Source organism: Panthera pardus, unplaced genomic scaffold (assembly GCF_024362965.1).
Source record: "Panthera pardus isolate Hobbes unplaced genomic scaffold, ASM2436296v1 HiC_scaffold_7, whole genome shotgun sequence".
Lineage (NCBI taxonomy): Eukaryota > Metazoa > Chordata > Mammalia > Carnivora > Felidae > Panthera > Panthera pardus.
In genome coordinates, this window is record NW_026527002.1 from 12,480,163 (window position 1) to 12,501,887 (window position 21,725).

Genomic DNA, 21,725 nt, shown 5'->3' on the forward strand with positions numbered 1-21,725 from the left:
CAGAATCTGAAACAGGCTCCAGGCTCTGAGCTGTCAGCACACAGCCCGACACGGGGCTCGAACTTGTGAACTGTGAGATCATGACCTGAACCAAAGTCAGACACTTAGATGACTGAGCCACCCAGGCACCCCTTAAATTTTTTCTTTTTTAGCATGTGAACATTTATTGAACGTATATTGCACACCTATCTCTTATAACCTCTCTATATACTGGAAAATAACTTCAGTTCACATTGTAAACCCAAAATAGAAACTGTTATCATCTGATATGAGAGGGCTTATCAGAAACTACGGATTGCTATTACTGCACTATGGTGACAGAATACTCTGAAAATTTTGATTGAAATTACACGTCAAATGCTTTACAAATATGATTAGTTTTAGTCCTTATCAATAGCAGTGGGAAGTAGGTAATAGTTCTGTGTTACAGATGACAGAATAAAGGTCCAGAGAGTTTTAAGAACCCCTCCAAGGCTCCTCAGCCAGTCAAGGGCAGAGTCTACATTTACCAATCTGATTCCAAACCTGTGGTCTTAACATCATGCATGATAGTTTCCTATGATCTTGAGAAACATGGGCATTTATTAGTATGACCAGTTGGTGCTCAATGTCAAATAAAAAATATTTTAGTTGATAATGGGCAGAAAAATATGATTTTATGTTTTAAGTATTTGGGAGAATTAACTAAAAAATTCAAAGAAAGGCGGTGATTCAACTAGCCGTAATCACCCTCCATGGATGTTATTACTAATCGTAACCATTTATTACATCTCTTTCTCAATGAATCTAGCGTTGTAATTTTTCTTTTCTACTGGTAGAGGAGAATAAGAGAAGTAATTTTTGTATTCCACCCTTGAATACTAAATACTAAAAAGTATTTGGGAACATTAAAAAAATCCGGTATTCATTTGACTTGATGCATCTCAAGATCCGTAGAATGTTTAGACACTAGGGCAGCCTTGTGGCTAGAACATACATGTTGCTTTGACCACCAGAAAAGATCTTGGCAAAGAGGCTTTCAAGATGCCTCTCCCCATAAATACGTGGTGTAGAACGCAAAAAAGCCAGCAAGAGAGAGATACAAAAAAAGAGGGGGATTATATTGTTTGGATTAATAAGGGGAACTTAAAATCTGAATGCCCTCCAAGGTTCCAAAATTGTTGCCACCATGAATGGTCTGTAACTGCTTCCTTCTCCTTCCCCTATTATTAGATCTCAGTCTGTGGTAGAAGCTGGGACCCTGAAACATGAAGAGAAGGGAGAGAACGAGAACACTCAGCCACTCCTGGCTCTGGACTGAACCCCGGCTCACCCGACGCTCCCGCAGATCGCCAGCCTTCAGTGGTATCAGCCACCCGGGAAGCACGGGCGCAACTGACCCACACAGACATGTGCGTTCCGCTTGACATGAGGCCCTCCACTCTGCCACCTAGTAATGACTGTCACCAGCCATCGGTCTGAGCAGCCAAAGTGAACAGACTTGAGAGATGGGTTTTCTTTGTTGTTGTTGTTTTTCAGTGAGGGGATTGGAGGTGAAGCAAGGCGGTATTCCCCTTTATTTACGGTATTCCCCTTCCCCTTTATTTACGGTAGTCAATGAATTGAAAAAGGAAAAACTAAATTGATGCACACACTCCATTAGGACAAGGATTTTTCTGAGGCATCGCAGACACCCTTTCCAGTTTTTGTGATTTAAGATTAAGCACACTTCCAAGTAGATACACCAGAATTAAGCTGTGCAGACACAATTGTCAAGCTCAGTGTAAGTGCAAAGCCCCAAGACAGTAATCTCGCCAGTGATTTCCATTCTTATTGAATTCTTTTCTTTGACCTCATCACCAGCATCGAATTGTTCAGCCTAAGGGCATGTTCTTGTAGGTCCGGCTATTTGCGGAGTTTGCTTATTTGGATATCCTGCAAGAATGATTTTGACGTCACATCTTTTTTTCAGGCCACCAGCTGATTACCATGATCTGACTTTAAAGGAAGACGCACACAACTTGAAATATGATTGTTTCATCTTAATAATGTGACTTGTCACAGGCAACATGTATCTGCGGGGGAGGGGGTGGGGGGTCTCATTGAAAACACATGTCAGTGATGAATGAATCCATTCAAATTGCCTCACTCGGGTCACTACAGCAAAGAAAAGTGCTACTGAAGCGTTTAGCGCCCCCCATCCTCCTGCAACCAGTTCAAGGTGTGGAGAAGGGACCTGGCTGTTGCTGAGAGGGTACATATCAATCATGGAGGAAGACCCTTAAAGATGGCTAAATATGCAAATACTGAACATAAGAGATTAGGATTGCGGGATAAAATGCCAAAGATCATTTTATTTCTTTGTCTATTCTCCTTAGAAATGGAGTCCCCAACTATCCAGTCAAAGGAAATGAAAGGGAATAGGATACGATATCCTTACTTGGGCCATGTTTCCCCAGATGAGTTGTATGTTTTTACATATATTTTATGCTCCCAGCCATCTGCATGACATGGGCATTTATTAGTATGACCAGTTGGTGCTCAATGTCAAATAAAAAATATTTGAGTTGATAATGGGCAGAAAAATATGATTTTATGTTTTAAGTGTTTGGGAGAATTAACTAAAAAATTCAAAGACAGGAGGTGATTCACCTGGCCATAATCACCCTCCGTGGATATTACTAATCGTAACCATTTATTACATCTCTTTCTCAATGAATCTAGTATTTTAGGTTTTTTTTTCTACTGGTAGAGGGGAATAAGAAGTAATTTTTGTATTCCACCCTTGAAATAAAATTTAAATAGAATTGAAAATATTTCTCAACCAACTGTATCACAGTACAAGTAAAACCAATTCATTTTATGTAGACATTTCAAATAACAAAATAGTAACACTGAAAATCATTCTACCAATGCAGTGACCAAAATGCTTTCCTTATATTCCATGACAGAGGGAAGAAAGATAAGGAATTAAAGTGAATTAGAAAATCCATTTTATTACTTGTGTTTATAAAATAGTTGAGGGATCCAAGTGTTCAAAACGGTATCAGAGTCAATTATTGCCAACACTTTACAACAGTAAGGATAACTCTGGCTTTTCAATTGGCAACATTTAGAACCTCCTGTAGTGACCTGATTTGAAATACCATATTATAATTATTAAGTCAAGAGCTAGTTTTTACTCTAGTCCGTGATTTCATTAAATGAACGTAAGATGATGGTTTAACACTGACAACTCATACTTTAAATTTCTTTATGTGTATGCGGTATACATGTAAGAACCAAATTCAGTAAGTGACATGAATATTCTTACAGGAGCATTGGATTGTGTTGTCCTTTGTCAGTCATTTCTTCCGTTCAATAAATACTGAAGGACACAACACCCTTTTATTTTCAAGAGTTTGCTTTTTCTTCTGGACTTTGGTAATTTCGATACTTTCCTCATGTGCTTCTTCATCTATTTTAGTGGGATTGTTTTGGCAAAACAGACGGGAACAAAATATCTTGCAAACCCTTCTCACTGGAAGCTCACGTCAAGCCAAAAGGGTCCATTTCAACGTTAAAGAACTCTTTTGAAAAGACATAAAGCATCCCTCTTTGTCCTTAAATGGAAAGGAAGCACAAGTGTTTTTTTCTACCCGTGAATGACATTTGGTAACTGCTGTGTCATTTCTTCAGCATTTTTGTTCATATTGGCTTAAAATTCAGGTACATGAATATCGTTACATTCACATAGCTATCATTTCTAGTTTGGACTGGAAACATGCAATATTTAATGCATTAATACTCTTCTAAGTTTGATCATCTTTGGAATAAGGAGGCAAAACCATTTTTCAACTGTTACTTCTACGCTGTGCGTAACATTAAAGCTAAACTATGGACAACGATTGCTACTTCAAAGCTATATTTAAATGGCAGAAGTTTCTCAAGCCAGGGAAACACAAGAGTCTTCCAAACTCTGTCAAAGAGGAAGGCGATCTGGACATCCTAAATGCAGGACAAAGATCCTGGCATTCTTGAGGTCTTTCACTCTGCCATCCTTCAGATTTTTACAAATTTGTGGTGGGGACCCACCTAAGGACCTCCTCACTCACGTGGATCTACAACAGGCAAGGAGACTCTGGGTTCCAGCCCTTTCTCAGACGGCAAAGAGGCCAAGGAGCCCGATGTCCTAGCAGCCACCTCGCTATTTGATCCTGAGAGAACGTTTTTACTCCGAGAAATGTTACTTTTTCAAGTCCTAATTCTTGGCATTAAAAAAATTTTCATGTGGCACTTTCATACCTCGATATAAAATAATTCCATGTCTTCTTTCAGTGTGAAAAGTTCCTCTCAGAAAGACAGAGTCTCTACCATTTGCATGGTGAGGAGAGAAATGAAGACACCGTCTTTCAATGACGATTTGAAATAGCAAATGGACTCAGTTGGTAGGAAGCAGTACAGTCCGCAGACATCAGCACAAGTACATCTTTCTCCTTTGTAGTAGGAAAATATAATTGCTTCTTTTATGAGTGTCTTTCACTAAAAATAATTAAAAGAGGGAAGTATGGGTTCACGGGGAAAGTTACCATTGAACAGCATTTCCACAGCTCGTTATCAAAATCAACAAGAAAGTAGTGGTACGTGATGACAAAATTGCCTAGCTACCCTAGAAAAATATAATTGCATAGAAAGATTACAAGCTAAAGCGATCCATTCACAGTTTCTACATATCTTCTCATTGTACACTGATTTAGGCCTCTTCTAAGTGGAGAAAGCATCTTTGGCTGACAAGGTAGAAGCTATCCCGTGTTCACCTGAAAATGTGGCATCAGATGGGAGCCGTCATGGGAGGAAGTACAGCAGAGTACTTTCTACATGAACTGCAGCAAGGCAAATATTCCTTTTAGTGTCTTCTAATCCTAGGAGGAGCCTCGGAATTTTTCGGGCTGCAAGTCAAAGGAATCAAGGGCCTCAGACTTGGAACCTGTGTCCCTACACCCAAGGAGATGGAAGCGGAAAGGCAGCCTCTCTCCAGTGTGTCCCAAGCCTGTACAACACACTAAATCGCAGGAAGGCTCTGTCTCTGCTGGGGGGTCAGCTCTGGGTGCCACACGTCCACGATGAATATCAGCCGGAAAGACGCAGCGTCCTGCCATACCTCGTGCTCAAAAGAGTCATCAAAGATGAGCACCTTGCCTTCTTCCCACGTCCTGGAACAGAAAAACATGGGTTCAGATGTCTGAGAATCAACCCATGGCTATGTGCAGATGGGCACTTTCATGATAACCTTTGGGAGATGACCAGATAACTGGAACACGAAGCCAGCATTTATTCTCTCCTTGGCGATTAAGAAAGAATTTAAGGACTCTTACCATGAATACAATTTTCGATGCTGAGCCCTGAACGTGAACACAGGGCAGGGGACTGGTGATAAGAGCATACTGACCTCATCACAGGCTTTGCAATTATTCTTGGAACAAGCCTAGGTGTGGCTTGTAGAGTCAGGCAAGCAGTGAAAGGCGTGCCCCGGTGGCTCAAGCCCACATGACTTCCCGGTCAGTGACTGCATGCTGTCCTCCCTTGGCCTTTCAGAGACTGGTCTAGACCTATGGGCAGCACCTGGGTATCTTCATGCCCCGTAGGACACCTGGAAGGGTGCCAGTGCATCTCCAAATGATTTTCTCAACGCTTTCCGTTGGTTAAAGCTCCATTTCGTGGAAGAAGTCCCATTTTATGGAAAGGCAGATTGGGAATGGATTTTGTTTATATTTTTAATGTCATTTGCAATGCAAGTGGGCTATCCATGGAATATTTTAAATCAATGCTGAAAAACATTCTTCAGGGCCTCCAACATTACTTCATAAAATATGTGTATAGAAGCTAAGACCTAAACATAGTACTAGTCTAAATAAAGCAATCAAGACAGAAATATGCAGGGGCAATTACACAATGCCTTTCAAATCCAAAGAAAGTTTATTAGTCATGCTAATGTTCTTCTCTTTTTAAAATAGGTATTTACTGCCAATTTATTACATGCTAAGTTACATTTTTAAAATGAAATCTTTACTAGGAAATTTTCCTTAGTATTAAAATTCCATGCAAGCATTTGATATTCTATATTGTGGATTAGCAAAAAATTAAAATCATAGGATAGAAAATGCTAGCTTGATTTTAAGATTTCAGATAACTTGGGGGCTGTCCTGTGCTCTGCATATGTTTGACAGCCTCTCTGGCCTCTACCCACTAGATGCCAGTAGCACTCTCCCACCAGTCATGAGATCCAAAAGTATCCCCAGTCATTGCCAAATGTCCCTGTGGAGTGGTGGTCGGGGTGGGGGGGTGGCTGTTGGTGAGAGGCACATTCATCCCAGACACATTGTATTAATCAGACAATAACATTTCTACGTTATTTAAAGTAAAAGATAAACAAATGAATATTTGCCAGTTGCAAGTTCCTTGAAGTTGAGAATCGACCCCTACTTTTCCACTCGTCCCCACCTTCCTACCCCACGTCACACGCTGTCTCACACACCTAGCCTAACAGCTTGCATTCAATAAACATGGGCTGCTTGACTCTTCGCTATGATTCCTCTTATGGTTCAAAGAGTTCCACTGGAGTTCCATCCAAGTGAAACCAACAACAGAAATATACAGACACCAGAGCACTAGACAGAGTATATATTATTAAATATTATTCGACACATATTAAAACCAAACTTGAAAAGAAAGGCAAAGTTAAGAAAAGGACAAGAAAAAGGAAGTGGAATGGCCCATAGCTTATACAGTTTGGCGGTGATGTTCTAGGTCTTAGTGTTACTGGTGGGGCTATGCAATGTGTATAGGGGATCGCTGACAAGCCTAAATATAGGCAGCAGATAAGGGGGGCAGTGCACTGACGGGGGAGCGGCAGTACGCCCGTGTGCACAGCAGCATCGCCCATAGCAGCCAAAAGGCGGAAGCAACACAAGTGTCCACGGACCAATGAATGGGTACACAAAATGTGGAATATGCGTACAATGGAGTATCATTCAGCCTTCAATGGGAAGGAAATCCGGACCATGCTACAACACGCACATTATGCTCAGTGAAATGAAGCACTCACACAAGAACAAATATGGTGTGAGTCCACTTACAGGCGGTACGTAGAGCAAATTCACAAAGATGGGAAGAACGATGGGGGCGGGGGTTGTTCAGTGTGTTCGGTTTCACAAGATGAGGGGTCCTGTGGACGGACGGATGTTGGCGATGGCAGCACAGTACGAACGTACACAGCGCCACTGAACTGTGTGGATATTTAGAAACGGGATGGTAAATTTTATGTTATGTGTTTCACCACTGTTAGAAAAGGAAAAAAAAAAGGTGGGGGGAAGGGAAAGGGGAGCATGCGGTAGAAGAGAAAGAGGGAGAGAAACGGCACGGCACAATGGGCAGGTTACAGCCCTGAGTGGAAGCAGATTTAAAACCAACTGGCCATTTACTACTGTGTGACCTGGGGGGTCACTCAGCATACAGGAGCCTTTGTGTCTTTATCTGATGAAGGGTAGAGAATGTAAAAGAGGAGGAAGGAAAATACAGAAAAAAAATAGGGAAAAGATAAGAGATGATAACATATGTAAGTGGTATAATGTTACCAAAAATAACCTTGGCTTCACGCCCTATGAATTGGCCTTCATTGAGAAGACAAAAATCTTCCAAGGGGGTGAGATACCAAAAATTCCAGAGATCTGCGAAATAACACTTTGTGCTATCATGGCAAGGGGTTCTCAAAGTTTTTTTTGAGTGGCAGAGGATCTGGAATCTACTTAAAATACTGGAAGTAATTCGAAGAATGGAAGAGAAAATTCTAGGTTGCACAAGATGGTATTTTTCACTCGATTCTGATGGGTGTAAGAAAGTCAAAGACTTAGGGATGCTTTACGGGAGAAAATTATTGAACATCTCATTCATTAACTTACATTCCCCATGAATTGGGAAAAGCTTTTAGTGTTGAAACACACTGGTTTATTCGAGGAACACCAGTGCCTTTAAGGGTGGAATTTGAGTGACCACTGTCTGTGGCTTTTCAGATATCTTAAGTATGGACCAGTGTAAACCATTGATGAAATAATTTATTTTTTAACAAAAATCTGGGAGGTATTCTAAAGAGTTGGATTCCTTTAGGGCCCTAAAACTCACGGGGAAGTGTGTCCCGTTATCTTCTCTTTGCCCTTCCATTTTCTTTTTTTTATTTTCTTTTTTTTTTTTTTAATTTTTTTTTAACGTTTATTCATTTTTGGGACAGAGAGAGACAGAGCATGAACAGGGGAGGGGCAGAGAGAGAGAGAGAGACACAGAATCTGAAAGAGGCTCCAGGCTCTGAGCTGTCAGCACAGAGCCCGACGCGGGGCTCGAACTCACGGACCGCGAGATCGTGACCTGAGCTGAAGTCGGACGCTTAACCGACCGAGCCACCCAGGCGCCCCAGCCCTTCCATTTTCTTTCAGACAGTTTTCCAGAAAAACTGCCAAGATACCCAATTATTTAATGTAGATTCCTTGTGAATACTTCAAAACTGGCATCTTTCAATCCCTCATGAGAGCTAAAATGACAAAAAGTGCAGCCCTCATTAACCTGAAAGGGAAGAACAAAAAAATCCCATCCAAGCCACTTGCAGGCTGAGGGACTGAGGTTAACTTGAGATAAATGCCTTGCTTGGGAAAGGATGAGGTTTTCCAGAAAAAGCGACAGCTCTAAATCGGTCAAAGGTCTTCAGATCTCTTCTGAATAACAAAGACTCTCACTGCAAGGTGAAGAAAACAGTTTTCAGGCCGCTTGCTTTGTGAGCAAAGCTTCGCCAAATATGATTAAGTTATACTCCAAGTATGACCTGAAAAGTGACCTCTGGAGAAAAGATTTCCAGGGTTGCCCTTGAGTTTCCTGAGGGCGCACCCTGCCTTTCTCTCAGGGCTCAGGAGAGCAGGGCCAGAGTGGGGGGCTGCACCCTCTCCCCAGATGGCTACCTCATCTGGCTTTGAGAATGCCTTAGCATCGAGAGAAGCACGCCTCTCCCTGGTTTGCAAAAGATACAAGAATACCTGGTCAAAGACAAAGTAATGTCACATAATTCTTCAGTTTCTCAAATTATTGTAATTATAATTAACGATCCTGGTATAATGGTGGCAGTATTGTACCTAACAACCACACTGTGTCACAGAATTGTCGTCAACACCAATCATGCTAAACAATGATACTAGGTGCTTATAGAGTCTGCCACCTAGAAACTTTATTGATCGCATCTCAGTGATCCTTGCTAAAATGTTGAGGTAGGCAAGAGACAGGGTTCTAATTTTCCAGCAGAGGAATCCTATGGAAGCAAGTTCAGATGTCTGCAGTGATACTGCGGGTCTGTGGAAAAAGCGCAAAGTCACCCGCCTTGCTTCAGTAGAGCCCAAACCTTCAGCTAGGGATCACGGCACTACTAGGGGACGTGCTCAGTGCCTGCGCTGCTGTGGGAGGTGGCCTGGAAGGCATTTAACGGGCTGAGTGGAATACAGAAAAAGGGTCAAAGAGCTCAGCGGTACAAGGACAGAGATGGAAAGATGGCCTCTAAGGCTCCTTTCCACAGGAAAATTCCCTTAATTCTCTGAGCCGAGTTGCTGGTTAGGACTTCGGTCTTCACACTACATTTCACAGGGCACGCGTAAGCTTCCATCTGAGAAATGGAGAAATAGTATTTGCTGCTTTGTTTCAGGTCAAAATATCAATTCCAATGAAAGACGGCTGACTTCACAAAGAAGCTCTCTTCCCGACAGAGCGTGTGCATATGCACCCCTAGCACATCTCCCAGCCCCTCACAGGAGAGCCCGGCCCGGCTGCCACAGGGCCGCCCTCCCCTCCACACAGGCCCGGGGACTTCCCCTGTCTCTGTGGAAGCTCTGGACCTCCTCCTCTTGGTCCTAGGTCAACCAGCAGCCGAGAAAGCCAAAAGGGGGCCAAGAAAGAGAAAAGGCAGAGGAAGGCAGACTCATAAGACCCCAGATGGGATGCCGCTGCCCTCTCCCCACAGACCTCCAGTTCCAGGGTGGGGGCTCGGGGAGGAAAAGGGAAAATGTGGGAGCGGGGTGTGGAGCTCTCAGCTGTGCTCCTGCCGGTCCTCCTTTCTCCGGGATCGCTCCTGGCCCCACGCCTCTCAGATCACAGTCCCCATCTGTATCTGTTCCATCCCTCCACACCCTTGGCTTCCTGTCGTGCTCCCCTTTCCTAACTCCTTAAGGCCCCGCCTCCTCCAGGTCACAAGAACCATCTCCAATGGTGGAGGGGTGCTTGGTCTCACTCCCTGGAAGGTAAGAGACAAAGGTCCCCATTTCTACAGCGATCCCACAAGAGGACAGTAAAAGATCAAATACACGGAGTGCTTTTACCACACAGCACTCTGTAAATACAGTCCGGACTGTATCTAGGTGGACGGCTTTCACACTCAAAACCACAGAAAGATACACTTTTATTCTTCTCCCATCTCACAGGTGAGGAAATCAAGGCTTAGAGAGATTATGCAAGTTGCCTAAAGATGGAGTGAAAAGCCTTGGAGGACTGGCCCAGGAACCTCCACATCATTTAATATTGCCATAGCAAAATGGATGCCAACTTTCCCATTTCTCGACCATCACTTCAACAAACGAAATGTTTGCGCACGATTCGTACTGCCTGTGGGAATCGCCATTCCCCGTGCAGGGATCGCTGCGTATCTGTGTGTACGAATGCTAACCAGAACAGGGGCTAAGAGACTTCACTGGACGTCTTTAATTCACCAAGTTGCTCAAGGAAAGGAAGAAAGGGGACAAAATGTTACTATTTAGTAACAAATACTCAGGGAACACATCCAGGTAAAATGCCATGTTCGACCTGCAATCCCAGGTGCGCAGGCTCGGGTGGTGACTTATGGACGGGTAAGGTCACGTTACAGTTGGGCTGGAAGACGGTTACGTTCTGTGAAAGAGAAGAGCTATGATGTCCAAAGGAAAATCCTCAGACTTTAGCTTCCTGGACTCTTTGTGAAAAAAGAAATGCTGTCTATGAATAATTCATGGTGACTTCAAAAAATTAAGTCTTTCTCTCACTGTTAACATGTTAGCAGGCTTTCCACATAATCTTCCTAATTAAAAACTTGAGAGATTAATGGAAAGAGTATGCTACAAAAACACTTGAGGTATGCTGTGGTAGAGGGCCATTATTTCCACAGCAGCAGAAAGAGGCATCACAGGACTTCTTGCCAACTCATGTCTTCAGCGTGCTGCTGACGTGACACCCATGCACATTTTCCTGACGATCTGGTGGTCCTGTCCAATATTTTTGGCTGGTAAGTTGCAGGCAACAAGCCTGAGTCTCCAGGAGAGCCACACAGTCACTCTTCTTTCCCGCAGCCTGGTTCCAGCACGTCCTGGAGACTCAGTGGAAAGAATTCCCGTGTGCGATCGTCCAGAGCTCAAACAACTTGGCCGCTCCATGGGAGTAACGATGAGTCCTGCTTGCCAGTGGCACATTCATTTGCCGACTCAAGTTCATTCAGCTTTGGGTGGTGATCCTAAATGAGCTCACTTGACAGACCACAAAGCAGGGCTTGTCAGGGGTGACACAAATGGCCCGGAAATGGAGATTCTCCAGCTCGCTGCTTGGCCGTGAAGACCAGCCTTCACACTGATTGCCTTTCAGGTCCAAGATGATCTTAATTTTGTAGCCACCACCAACAAAACCCCCAAAGCCCAGAAATGTATAGTTAGATGCCGTGGGGTTGAGGCTACACAGACTTTCCAACCAGCCTGCTTGAGACCAAACCTTCGTTCTGATATTGTAGCGGGTTGAATGGTGGCCTCCCCAAAAAAGTATGTCCACCTGGAACCTGTGAATGTAAGCTTATTTGGAAAAAGAGTCTTTACGGTTGTAATGAAGTGAAAGATCTTGAGATAAGACCCTCCTGGATTAGGCTGGGCCCTAAATCCAATAGTAAGTGTGTTTATGAAGAGAAGGGGAGAAGATATAGGGGGAAGGTGTGTCGTGTTGGCAGAGGGAGAGATTGGAGCCATGTGTCCACAAGCCGAGAGACACCAAGGAATGCCAGCAGCTACCACAAGCCGGGAGAAAGGCAGGGCACGGACCCTCCCTCAGAGCCTTTAGAAGAAGCCAACCCTCCTGACACCTGACTTTGGACTTCTGGACTCCAGAGCTACGAGACAATGAATTTTCTGTTGTTTAAAGTCATCCGGTTTGTGGTAATTTGTCATGGCAGCCTCAGGAAGCTGAGACAAACATCAGCGTTTCTTGAGCTGAGTGACCTTGTGGAAGTTACTTGGCACCTTCACACCTCAGTCTCCCCAGTTACAAAAGAGATTTCAATAATCCCTTAGGATTGTTGTGAGGATTAATTAATAATGTAGCGCCTGTGGCATGCGAAGAAGTACTTCGTACAGCAAGCACGCTCTCGATCACTACTGTGTTCCTCCTCCTCCTCCTCACGGACACACACATGCGGTATGGAGAAGCATCTGGACAGTATCTTGGGGCATCAAGATCAAACATAATATTGACTTTTTTCTATTGTGCTTCTCTGTGTTTTACAAATTACGTACAAGGAATGTGCATCACGTATCAGTTTTACAGTCAGAGGGCACTTATTAATGTTAAGTGATCATTTTTATTTGTAACGATAAAAGGCCACGTAGCTGCGAGCTCGTCGTCAGATAAAAAGAGCGCGGCTGTTCGTCTCCAGCGATGGAATATTTAAACGAGACGCGTGCTAGCAGGACTCACACAGCGCTGGAGGAACAGCAGTGTGATTATTCACACCTGAGAACTACGATGCACGAATTGCTACGAGTAACCTCCTCTTTTGGGAGTCGAGAGGCTCTGAAAATTGCTTCCTGTTGCCTAGCGCAAGGGAGCCCTATTTCTTGGTCTATGTGTTTCTCTTTCCACACTAATAGTATTTCTACGCTAACAGCATGACACTTCCAGGTTTCATATTTCAGTATTTCTGTCTTCAGAGTCTAGAAACTGCCTGTCTCCCATCCAGATACCCAGCTGTTTTCCCCATAGGCATCACACAGCACTTAAATGGAGCCATTTCCCTTATGAAAAACATGAGTTTTGTAACGAAGTCCTTGGCCTGACCCAACCGCTCTTGAGTGAAGGCTTACTGAGGATGAGAATGTAACACAACATAAAACTCAAGAGAAGGGGCGCAGACAAGCCATCATGAGGAGGTGGAAAGGCATCGATGCTGTAGGCTCTTCAGGGAGGAGAGAACAGGAAGCACTTCATCCTCTGCAAAATCGCCTCCCTGACCCAACAACAGCAGGTAGGTGGGTGGGGAGCACTCTTAAATTTTTTTTTTAAGTTTATTTATTATTTTGAGAGCGAGATTCCCAAGCAGGTTCCATGCTGACAGCGCAGATCCCGATGTGCAGCTTGAAGTCACAAACCGTGAGATCATGACCTGAGCTGAAATCAAGAGTCGGACGCGAGACTGACTGAACCACCCAGGCGCCCCAAGGAGAGCACTTTTTACTAATCACTGCAAAATACACCATCTGCAAATTACTGTTTTCAACAGGTACTTACAGTCCGTGGAAATTGAGGGGCGGCCAAGTGAACGTTGTTTCTCGAGCTTACCGAGGCTGGTGCAGGACGGACGCTACTTCCTGTAGGTCAAGACCGTTAACCTAATCATGCTTTCAGCTTGAGGGGAGGGCCTGGCAGTCCCTTTCTTTGTCAAGCATGGTCACCAGGCGTCTGCTGGGAGCCTGGTGTGGGGAATGCACTGTGGACGTGCCGCTGGGGCGGCTCTCCCAGTGCCGCTCCTGCAGTTTGAGCCCTGCTGGGCTTCTTGTTCAAGCTTCCGGCACTCTCTACCTGCTCCCCTTCCTCACTGCCTCACTCTTTCCAGCTGGGCTTCTTGCCGCCTCAGGCCTCGGATGACAAGGATCAGTTCATACGTGTCTTTCTCCCTACCTGTTCGTAAGTGGACTTTTGTTTAGTGATGTTTTCCCCCAGAGTATCTATAAGCAGGACAGACAAGAAAATTTAAAAAATAAACAGAAGGCAGGATGGAGGGAGGGAAGTAGATCCAGAGACAGGAATAACAAATGACAAACTTCTAACCACAGGCAGTACTCAGGAAACAGGCCTGGTGCTCTTCCCCGTCTTCACTGCCCACGGTTATTTGGTCTCGTTCCCCGGCATTCTCTCCATTTCCCTGGGTCCCCCATCACGTCCTCACCCTGTTTCCCTTTGGTGGAGAGCTTGTGTACACAGAGTCCCCAAAGGCTTGACAAGGTCCATTTCATCTTGGGAGAAACTTCTTCCTGTCCGGCTGTCTCTGATTCTCGTCCTGGTTCTTCCCACCTCTGCCCTTGGCCGCCCCACCTCCCTGGTGGTTCTCTTTCCTCCTTCGGTCTTCTAAATGTGGATGGGTTCATGGAGTCTCAAGTTTCCTCCAGAACCTGCTAAGTCTGCCTCTCCAACCTTTATGTCCAGACATGGCTTCTCTCCCAAGCTCCAGGCATCTCTATCCAGCTGACTCCTGGATGTTTCCATTACTGTCTTCCAGTAGCAACTTAAATAAAATATATATAAACACTGAACTCATTACCCATTTCCCTGAACTTGCCTCACACCTCCCAAGTTCTCAGTATTCGCTAAAGCATCAACAGTCTCCTTCTGACCCAAATGGACACACGCTGAGGCATCTTGGACTCTCCCTCCCTTATACCACACACTTGAGTCAAGGCGCATAAGATCTCCTGTACCTGCCCATTACTCTCCCTTTGCTTCCAGCATCCCGAGTCCAGCTCTTCTTGGGTGGGCCACCATGACAGGGTGCTAACTGTTCTTCCTGCCTTCCCACATCCTCCCCGCCATGGCTTCCAGAGTAACTTCCTGACAAGAGTCTGATCCCACTATCAAATACTGATCAAAGCCTTCTTTAATTGGGCTTCTATTCTGCTTTCATTTTCCAACCGTATTCTATATGCGCTGTTAAAATTTTTAGCCAAGAAGGCCGTTAGACGAGGGTGGCTTCCACGCCTTGGCAGCCTACATAAGCAAACTGAAGTCTAAGCCAGAGTCAATGCACCTGAATCTGAGAAAGTGAAGCAGAAGAGCAACTGATCACAAACAGCCAACCGGGTTTTCCGAAGCAGGGCCAACTGCTTACGCGGCATCTAGTCAAATACTTCCTTTGCTTGGCTTCAGCATCTTCTCTCTGGAAACCCTGCCCTCCAGCTCCTGCCCTGGGGCACTCCTACCCACCTTTGCTTTGACACTATGCAATGTGAATCGATGCATGCCCAAATGAACTCTCGAAAATTTTAATGTGCATCAGTTTACTGAGGTATACTGTTGTATACACTTGTGGTTGCTGGCATCACTCCATATTCTCCCTATGTGCCCTCTCTCATTTTTGGCTTCTGTGCCTTCGCAGATCCTATTCTTTCAGCCTGAAATGCCTCCCCCCGCCCCGCCCCGGCTTTCAATGCCCAAACCCTTCCTGTCTTTAAGAGTCACCACTGTCAAGATTCTCAAAACCCCAGCAGCAAATGAGCTAGCTGCCCATTGTCCCATCTGTAGCATTTTTATCTGTACTGCTCTTATGACTCCGACATTTGAGCCTGTGGTACGTCCCTGACGAAGCACGTCTGGCAGAGGAAAGCCCTATCTGAACCTCCCACAGCACTCCGTGTCGCCACGCCACGTGCAGGACAGGCAGGTCTCTGCCAACAACCAAACGAACAACTCAAACTACCTCCCAAATAGGAGGTACCTCCCCGCCCCATCGGACCTCTACTGAGGACCCTGAGAAATGACTAAGAAGATAGCAACCTGGTTTCTGCCCTCCAGGAGCTTCTAGCTCACAGAGATTAGGCGAGCATACGCCAACTGATAAAAAGCAATGGGAGATACAGAATAGGATTACTGAGAATCTATACTATATACGCACTCAGAAGTCAGAAGAGAGGCTCCTTTGTATGAAACGACATTGGATCTTAGCAATAGGCTTATTTTGGATGAGTGTAAAGAAGGGCATTCTCGGTGGCCGGAGTAATAGGATTAGGACAGCAAAAGGCACGGGCAGAAGGGCCTAACATTCACCACATCCCACTCATGTTAGGACGTGGGCTCGGTGCCTTGTATGTATTATTTCATTCGATCCTATAATAATCCTGCAGAGCAGACAGCATCATTGCCAATTTCATAAGTGAGGAGGCTGAGGTTCGAAGGGATTAAGGAATGGGTCCAGGTTACGCAGGATTAGGTGGCAGAGCTGGGGTTTGAAAACGGCAGCCTGGGATTTGAAACACACAGCCTGTTTCTGTTGCCCCATGCTGCCTCCCCTAGAGCAACACACGTAAGTATCACCGGGCATTTTCTTCAGGAAGGGGGACCCTCGGCATTGATGAATAATTCAAGTTGTAGAGCAATAAACACAATGTGTAATATGTATAGGGCTCAGCACAAGATGGTTGGTCCTGAGTGCAAGTCTGTCCATCCAGAAAGAGAAGCGAGAAGGCTCTTCACTGAGATGACAGTGGTGTGGGGAGAAATGATTAGGGAGGGCGGCCCTAGACCTGAGGAGTCCCTCCAGACTCACGGAAAGCACAAGGAAGGGACACAGACTAGAGTGTGGATTAGTATCACCCGCTCCAGCCTACTTCAGTTACAAAGGGAGAGAAATAACCCAACTGAACACAGACTGGTTGTAAGGAACACCCCTCTTCAGAGGTGATACGAGAGGAAACGATGGCAGGAAACATACTTGCTCTCGTTGGCACATCGGATCTTGCAGCCTTCCTTGGGAATCACCAAGCCCAGGTGCATCCGGAGCCGGCAGTTGGTGGGGCCCGTGTGCGGCCACACGTGGGTTCCCGGGTGCATGACGGAATACTTGATCTGCGCAGAAAAAGTAATGCACCGGTCATCCACGCATCGACGGGTGGAGGAAATGCTACATTAAAGTGACCGCAGAAAATCACTTGGGAAAGTAATTACTTCTTCCAAGAAGGAATTACTTGGGAAGACTGAGAATGTATATTCTCGTCTAGTTTCTTTGTGAAGGAACTGAAGATAAGGACTCTCATTTTCCACGAAGCGATAAACACTGAACATCTTCCACCCTCAGCTCTGCCATCGACCACACGGAATGGCGTTTCGTTAAAGAGAGAAGAAAAAAAGAGGCCTTTGTTTGGCCCAAAGCAATAACTGTCGCTTTATAAACATTAGCATTCCTTTATTCCTAATAACTGTGTTCTTCGGGTCACCAAAGACACGCTAGGTACTACCTGTCCTCTTCGGCATCCTGTTGTCTCAGGGAATTTATCGAGTAGAGAACAGGTTTTAGGAGCTCCTTTACAGGCATTTTCATTTTTTCTTCCTAGAAGAAGAAATGGTAAAACCATCGTTAGAAACAAATCACAGTAAAATTTTAGCTCATCCTGTTTTGCCCATGGGCAATCTGTATCGTCACCCTCACTGGGAATGAGGAGGCTGAGCAAACACAAGAAGACAAAGCATAAAGTGTCTTCCACCAGCAGACGAGCAGGGTAATGACCAGAAATCTCCACTCAGCGTTGGGCGACTTGACTAAGGATGTCTAATGGACAAGGTGAGTGCCGAATCCTATTTTTCTCCCGGTGACAGGCAGAATAATGCCCCCCTCCCAAGGGTGTCCATGTTGCAAGCAGGAACCTATGAATATATTATGTTACATGGCAAGGGGAATAAAAGTTGCAGAAGACATTGAGATTTCTAATCAGCCGACCTGAAAATAAAGAGATTGTCCTGGATAAAGTGGATGGGTGTCATGACATCAAAGAGTCCTTCAATGTGGAAGAGGGAGGCAGAATAGTGTCTGAGTGATACAGAAGGAGAAAGACTTGACCGGCCACTGCTGGCTTTGAGGATGGACAGCAAGCTCAAGTCAAGGAATGTGGGTAGACTCCAGGAGCTGGAGCCTCCAGAGGGAATATGGCCCTGAGGACACTCTGATTTTAGCCCAGGGAGACCACTGTAGACCTCCAGACCTGTGAAGGTAATACATTTGTGTCATTTGAAAGCCACTAAATTTGTGGTCATTTGTTACAGCAGTCACAGGAGACTCCCTAAGGAAAAAACCAGCTTCTGTTTCTAACCTAAAAATGCATTCCTAGGACTATAGCAAAGAGTTACCTGAACATTTTTCATGGGAATTCAATGTCATTCTCATTGTACAGATCATTCTTCATACGTTGATAAAGAAGAGGATGTAAATGAAGAGGGCAAGGCGTCTCTGAGAGACGATGTTTTTCTATAAGTGGCAGTGTCAGGAGCACAGATTTTGGGACATGGTCTTAAGCACCCTGAACTATATAAATTTCTTCACCATTGACAAAATAACTGTGTTTTAGAAAAGACGTGCTCAGAAATGTACACGGCATTATTTGCTCTCATGGAGAAAAATGATGGATTTTTTTTTTTTTTTTTTACAGATGGAAAAACTGTAATTCCCTATTCAAGAGTCCTACAAGGGACTGCTACATCTAAAGCTGAGTTTAACTTTACTTAATTTTTAGTTGTGTCCCAGGATAATCATATACCAAGAATAAAATGAGTTACAAGGAATGCAACTTAAAGGTATTCTCCTTGGGGTGCCTGGGTGGCTCAGTTGGTTAAACATCTGACTCTTGATTTTCGCTCAGGTCATGATCTTACAGTTCTGTGAGTTCGAGCCCCACATTGTGCTCTGTGCTGACAGTGTGGAACCTGACCGGGATTCTATCTCCCTCTCTCTGCCCCACCCCTGCTCTCTCTCTCTCAAAAATACATAAATAAACTTAAGAAAAAAGTGTTTTCTTCAAATGGACCCCAATGTTCTAGAAAACAATGTCTATATGTACAGTAGCTTTTCCTAAGTAATCTTTTTGCCCCTTGAGTAAAGTATTAGTTGTTATTTTTAGTGATTAATGGAGTTGAATGATAAATGGCAGTTTGGCCAAATAGATTCCTGTATCATGTCATCATAAAGCATTTTTAAGCCTAGCTTCCCATGACTTCCCATATGCAGGATCTGGGGATGGCCTGGTAGAAAGCCCCGATTCTGGGTTCTGTGCTGTGCAGGCAGCAGTTAAGTGAAGTCTGGAGGCTTCAGGAACAGCCAGAAGTGGCTGGACTTTCCGTGGGCACGGTAGTGAGGACTGAGCAGGTGCCCCGTAGAGAACAGGTGTGTTGTACCTTAATGAAGGGTAACTTAATGGATTGGGTTTCACTAGGACTGCCACTTGGTCAGGGCTAAATGTGAACATCTTTAGCCTTGGAAGACACTGTAAACACATATGTAAACACATATTCTCCATGTAGTAGATGCTTGGCATTCGTGGATTTCCATTGGCAGCTTTAAGTATTCGCACGTGATGGTGAGCATTTAGGAAGGCAACCACAGTTCCGTGGTGCTCACGGTGGGCCAGGAACCACCTGACATACTCAAAAGGACTCATCTGATGCCTACAACTCCTGGCAAGGGAGGTGCCGTCAGAGCTGTGTTTTAGAGAAGAGGAACTGAGGCACAGAGAGGTGACACAGCAGGAATTCAGCCAAACTGGACCCAGAGTCCATGTTCTTAACCATGACCCAAGTAATCATGACCTAAGACCGCCCCTCCCTTACTGTTATTATTATATAACATACGGTTATTAGGTAGTAAAAAAGTAGTACCACTCTCACTTAGTGGATAATTGTGTACCAGATCTTTCGAGAGCACTCACTGATTCTAGTAACAACCCCATACTTGAGGCACGGTTCTCGCTGTCCTTTTTCGGATGAGGATCTGAGGCTCAGAGATTCAGGAACATGTTTGCATCACACAACTAACGAATGGTGCGGCCAGGCCTCCAGTTTGGGGTTGCTGGCCTCCAAAACCTCTGCTTTCAGCATAATTTACAACTCGGTCACATCACGGGTTAGAAAGCAGCTGTGAAAAGCAGCTCCCTCAGCTGAGGAGAAGACTGTCCAGCGGCGGGATTCAGTGTGGCCTTACTGCTGTCTGATTATTTCTCACCGAGTTTAAACTAACTCTGAAGAAGCGATGGACTTGGGAGAAGATGGCCCTAGAAGGAGTTTTATCAATGCAGATTTGGAAGAATCAGTTGGATATTTCATTTACATGTGAAAATACTTCATAAGAAATATTCACGGAGGTGGGATGTTTAAAGGTCTTGGGTTTTGTCTTTCTTAAGTTTCAAGGCTCTGCTGGGATAACAACAGGTTCGTCTTGCACGACGAATCTGACCGACTGTCAGCGGCTCCCTAGAACACCGTGTTGAGAAGGACTCAGAGGTTCAGCTCGAGCTTATCCAGAAAGGCTACTGAGACTGGTTAGCACTGTCTCCTATGGGCTCGGGAAGAAAAAGTGCACACATACGGTGTATTTGCCAACTACATATTTTACTGTTCACTGCTGGTGATGATTGATAAGTACGAGCAAAAGAAACACTCCATGACATTCACTTAGCAATTTGAAAACACATTTTTAGGGAAAAAAATAACCCATTATTTACATTTGTTGATTCTTTTCCTCCAAGTCCAAACAGTTGTCCCTTTAAAAATTTTTTTTTAATGTTTATTATATTTGAGAGAGAGAGAAACAGAGAGCAAGCAAGGGAGGCGCAGAGAGGGAGGGAGACACAGAATCCGAAGCAGGCTCCAGGTTCCGAACTGTCAGCACAGAGCCTGACGCGGGGCTCGAACCCACGGACCGCGAGATCATGACCTGAGCCAAAGTCGGTCGTTCAACCGACTGAGCTGCCCGGGCGCCCCAACAGTTGTCTCTTTAAAAAGGAATAAATATTCTTCAGCCTTGATGATGTTACCTGGAGACCCACCACAAGACCCAGTACCATTGGGAGAAAAATGGAATTTCCAGCCATAGCTTTATGGCCTTCAACCATCTAGCAGCATCCTCTCTTGACTAGACTAGAGGACCACTAAGTCAACTAATTCAGATACTCAGCAGCCTCTGTGTGTGGACCTGAGCTCTCAGTGTGGCTGAGACCGCCCTGCTGCCTCTCTTCCTCATATCTCCCTCCACCGCGCCCCCGCCCCCCACCACAGGATTCTCTCTCCAGTTTCTGCGCCACAGGGCCTGAGAGGGCACCTGGCTTCAAGGATTCCACCCTGCGTCCGTGCAAGCTATGGTACTAGTTGTCTTCGAAATTCTTTAGACTGTGAATGTGTTCGCAGAAACTGGCTCCTGGATTCCTCCCAGAAGCCTGGAACCACAAACGAAAGGCCACAAAAAACCTTAACAAAACTTCCTAAAAGAGGAACCACGTGACTTCTATTGTCTTAGGACGCACACACAAAAAAATACAATTAGAAATTAATTTCTGTGTAATTAACTGCAACTAATTGGAAAACACATACTTATGATATCCACCGCCCCGCCCCCCCCCCCCCCCCAAATACACACACAGGTCAACTATTTTGAGTCAAAATGGAAATCAAGCGAGAAATGCAGTCACTCTCTGGAAATAATACAAGTGAAAAATATCACATATTACAGCTTAAGGAATACATTTTGTCACAATTAAATTATTGTTAAATGCGGAAATTTAAGTCAAAATATTGCCTTCAACCAAATTTTGTCACCATCATTTTTTTCTTGCTTGCCTAAAACATTTATTTATTTATTTATTTATTTATTTATTTATTTATTTATTTATTTATTATTTTTTAAGTAGGCTCCACACCCAACGTGGGGCTTG

At 44.7% G+C, this 21,725-nt stretch overlaps 2 protein-coding genes across 6 annotated transcripts in view; one reads left to right on the forward strand and one right to left on the reverse strand.

Moving 5' to 3' along the window:
* The window catches only part of CLVS1 (clavesin 1), a 173,600-nt gene extending 170,239 nt beyond the window's left edge, over window positions 1-3,361 (forward strand). The window contains exon 6 of the mRNA XM_019421260.2: window positions 1,213-3,361. Coding sequence (XP_019276805.1) covers window positions 1,213-1,300 — 88 coding nt within the window. The 3' untranslated portion in view covers window positions 1,301-3,361. The remainder of the gene's footprint in view (window positions 1-1,212) is intronic.
* The window catches only part of ASPH (aspartate beta-hydroxylase), a 223,330-nt gene continuing 204,560 nt past the window's right edge, over window positions 2,956-21,725 (reverse strand). For all 5 annotated transcript variants that reach the window (XM_053896187.1, XM_019421265.2, XM_053896188.1 and 2 more), the window contains 3 exons: window positions 17,271-17,362; window positions 16,748-16,881; window positions 2,956-5,171 (listed from right to left, as the gene is read on the reverse strand). In XM_053896187.1, coding sequence (XP_053752162.1) covers window positions 5,021-5,171; window positions 16,748-16,881; window positions 17,271-17,362 — 377 coding nt within the window. In that variant the 3' untranslated portion in view covers window positions 2,956-5,020. The remainder of the gene's footprint in view (window positions 5,172-16,747; window positions 16,882-17,270; window positions 17,363-21,725) is intronic.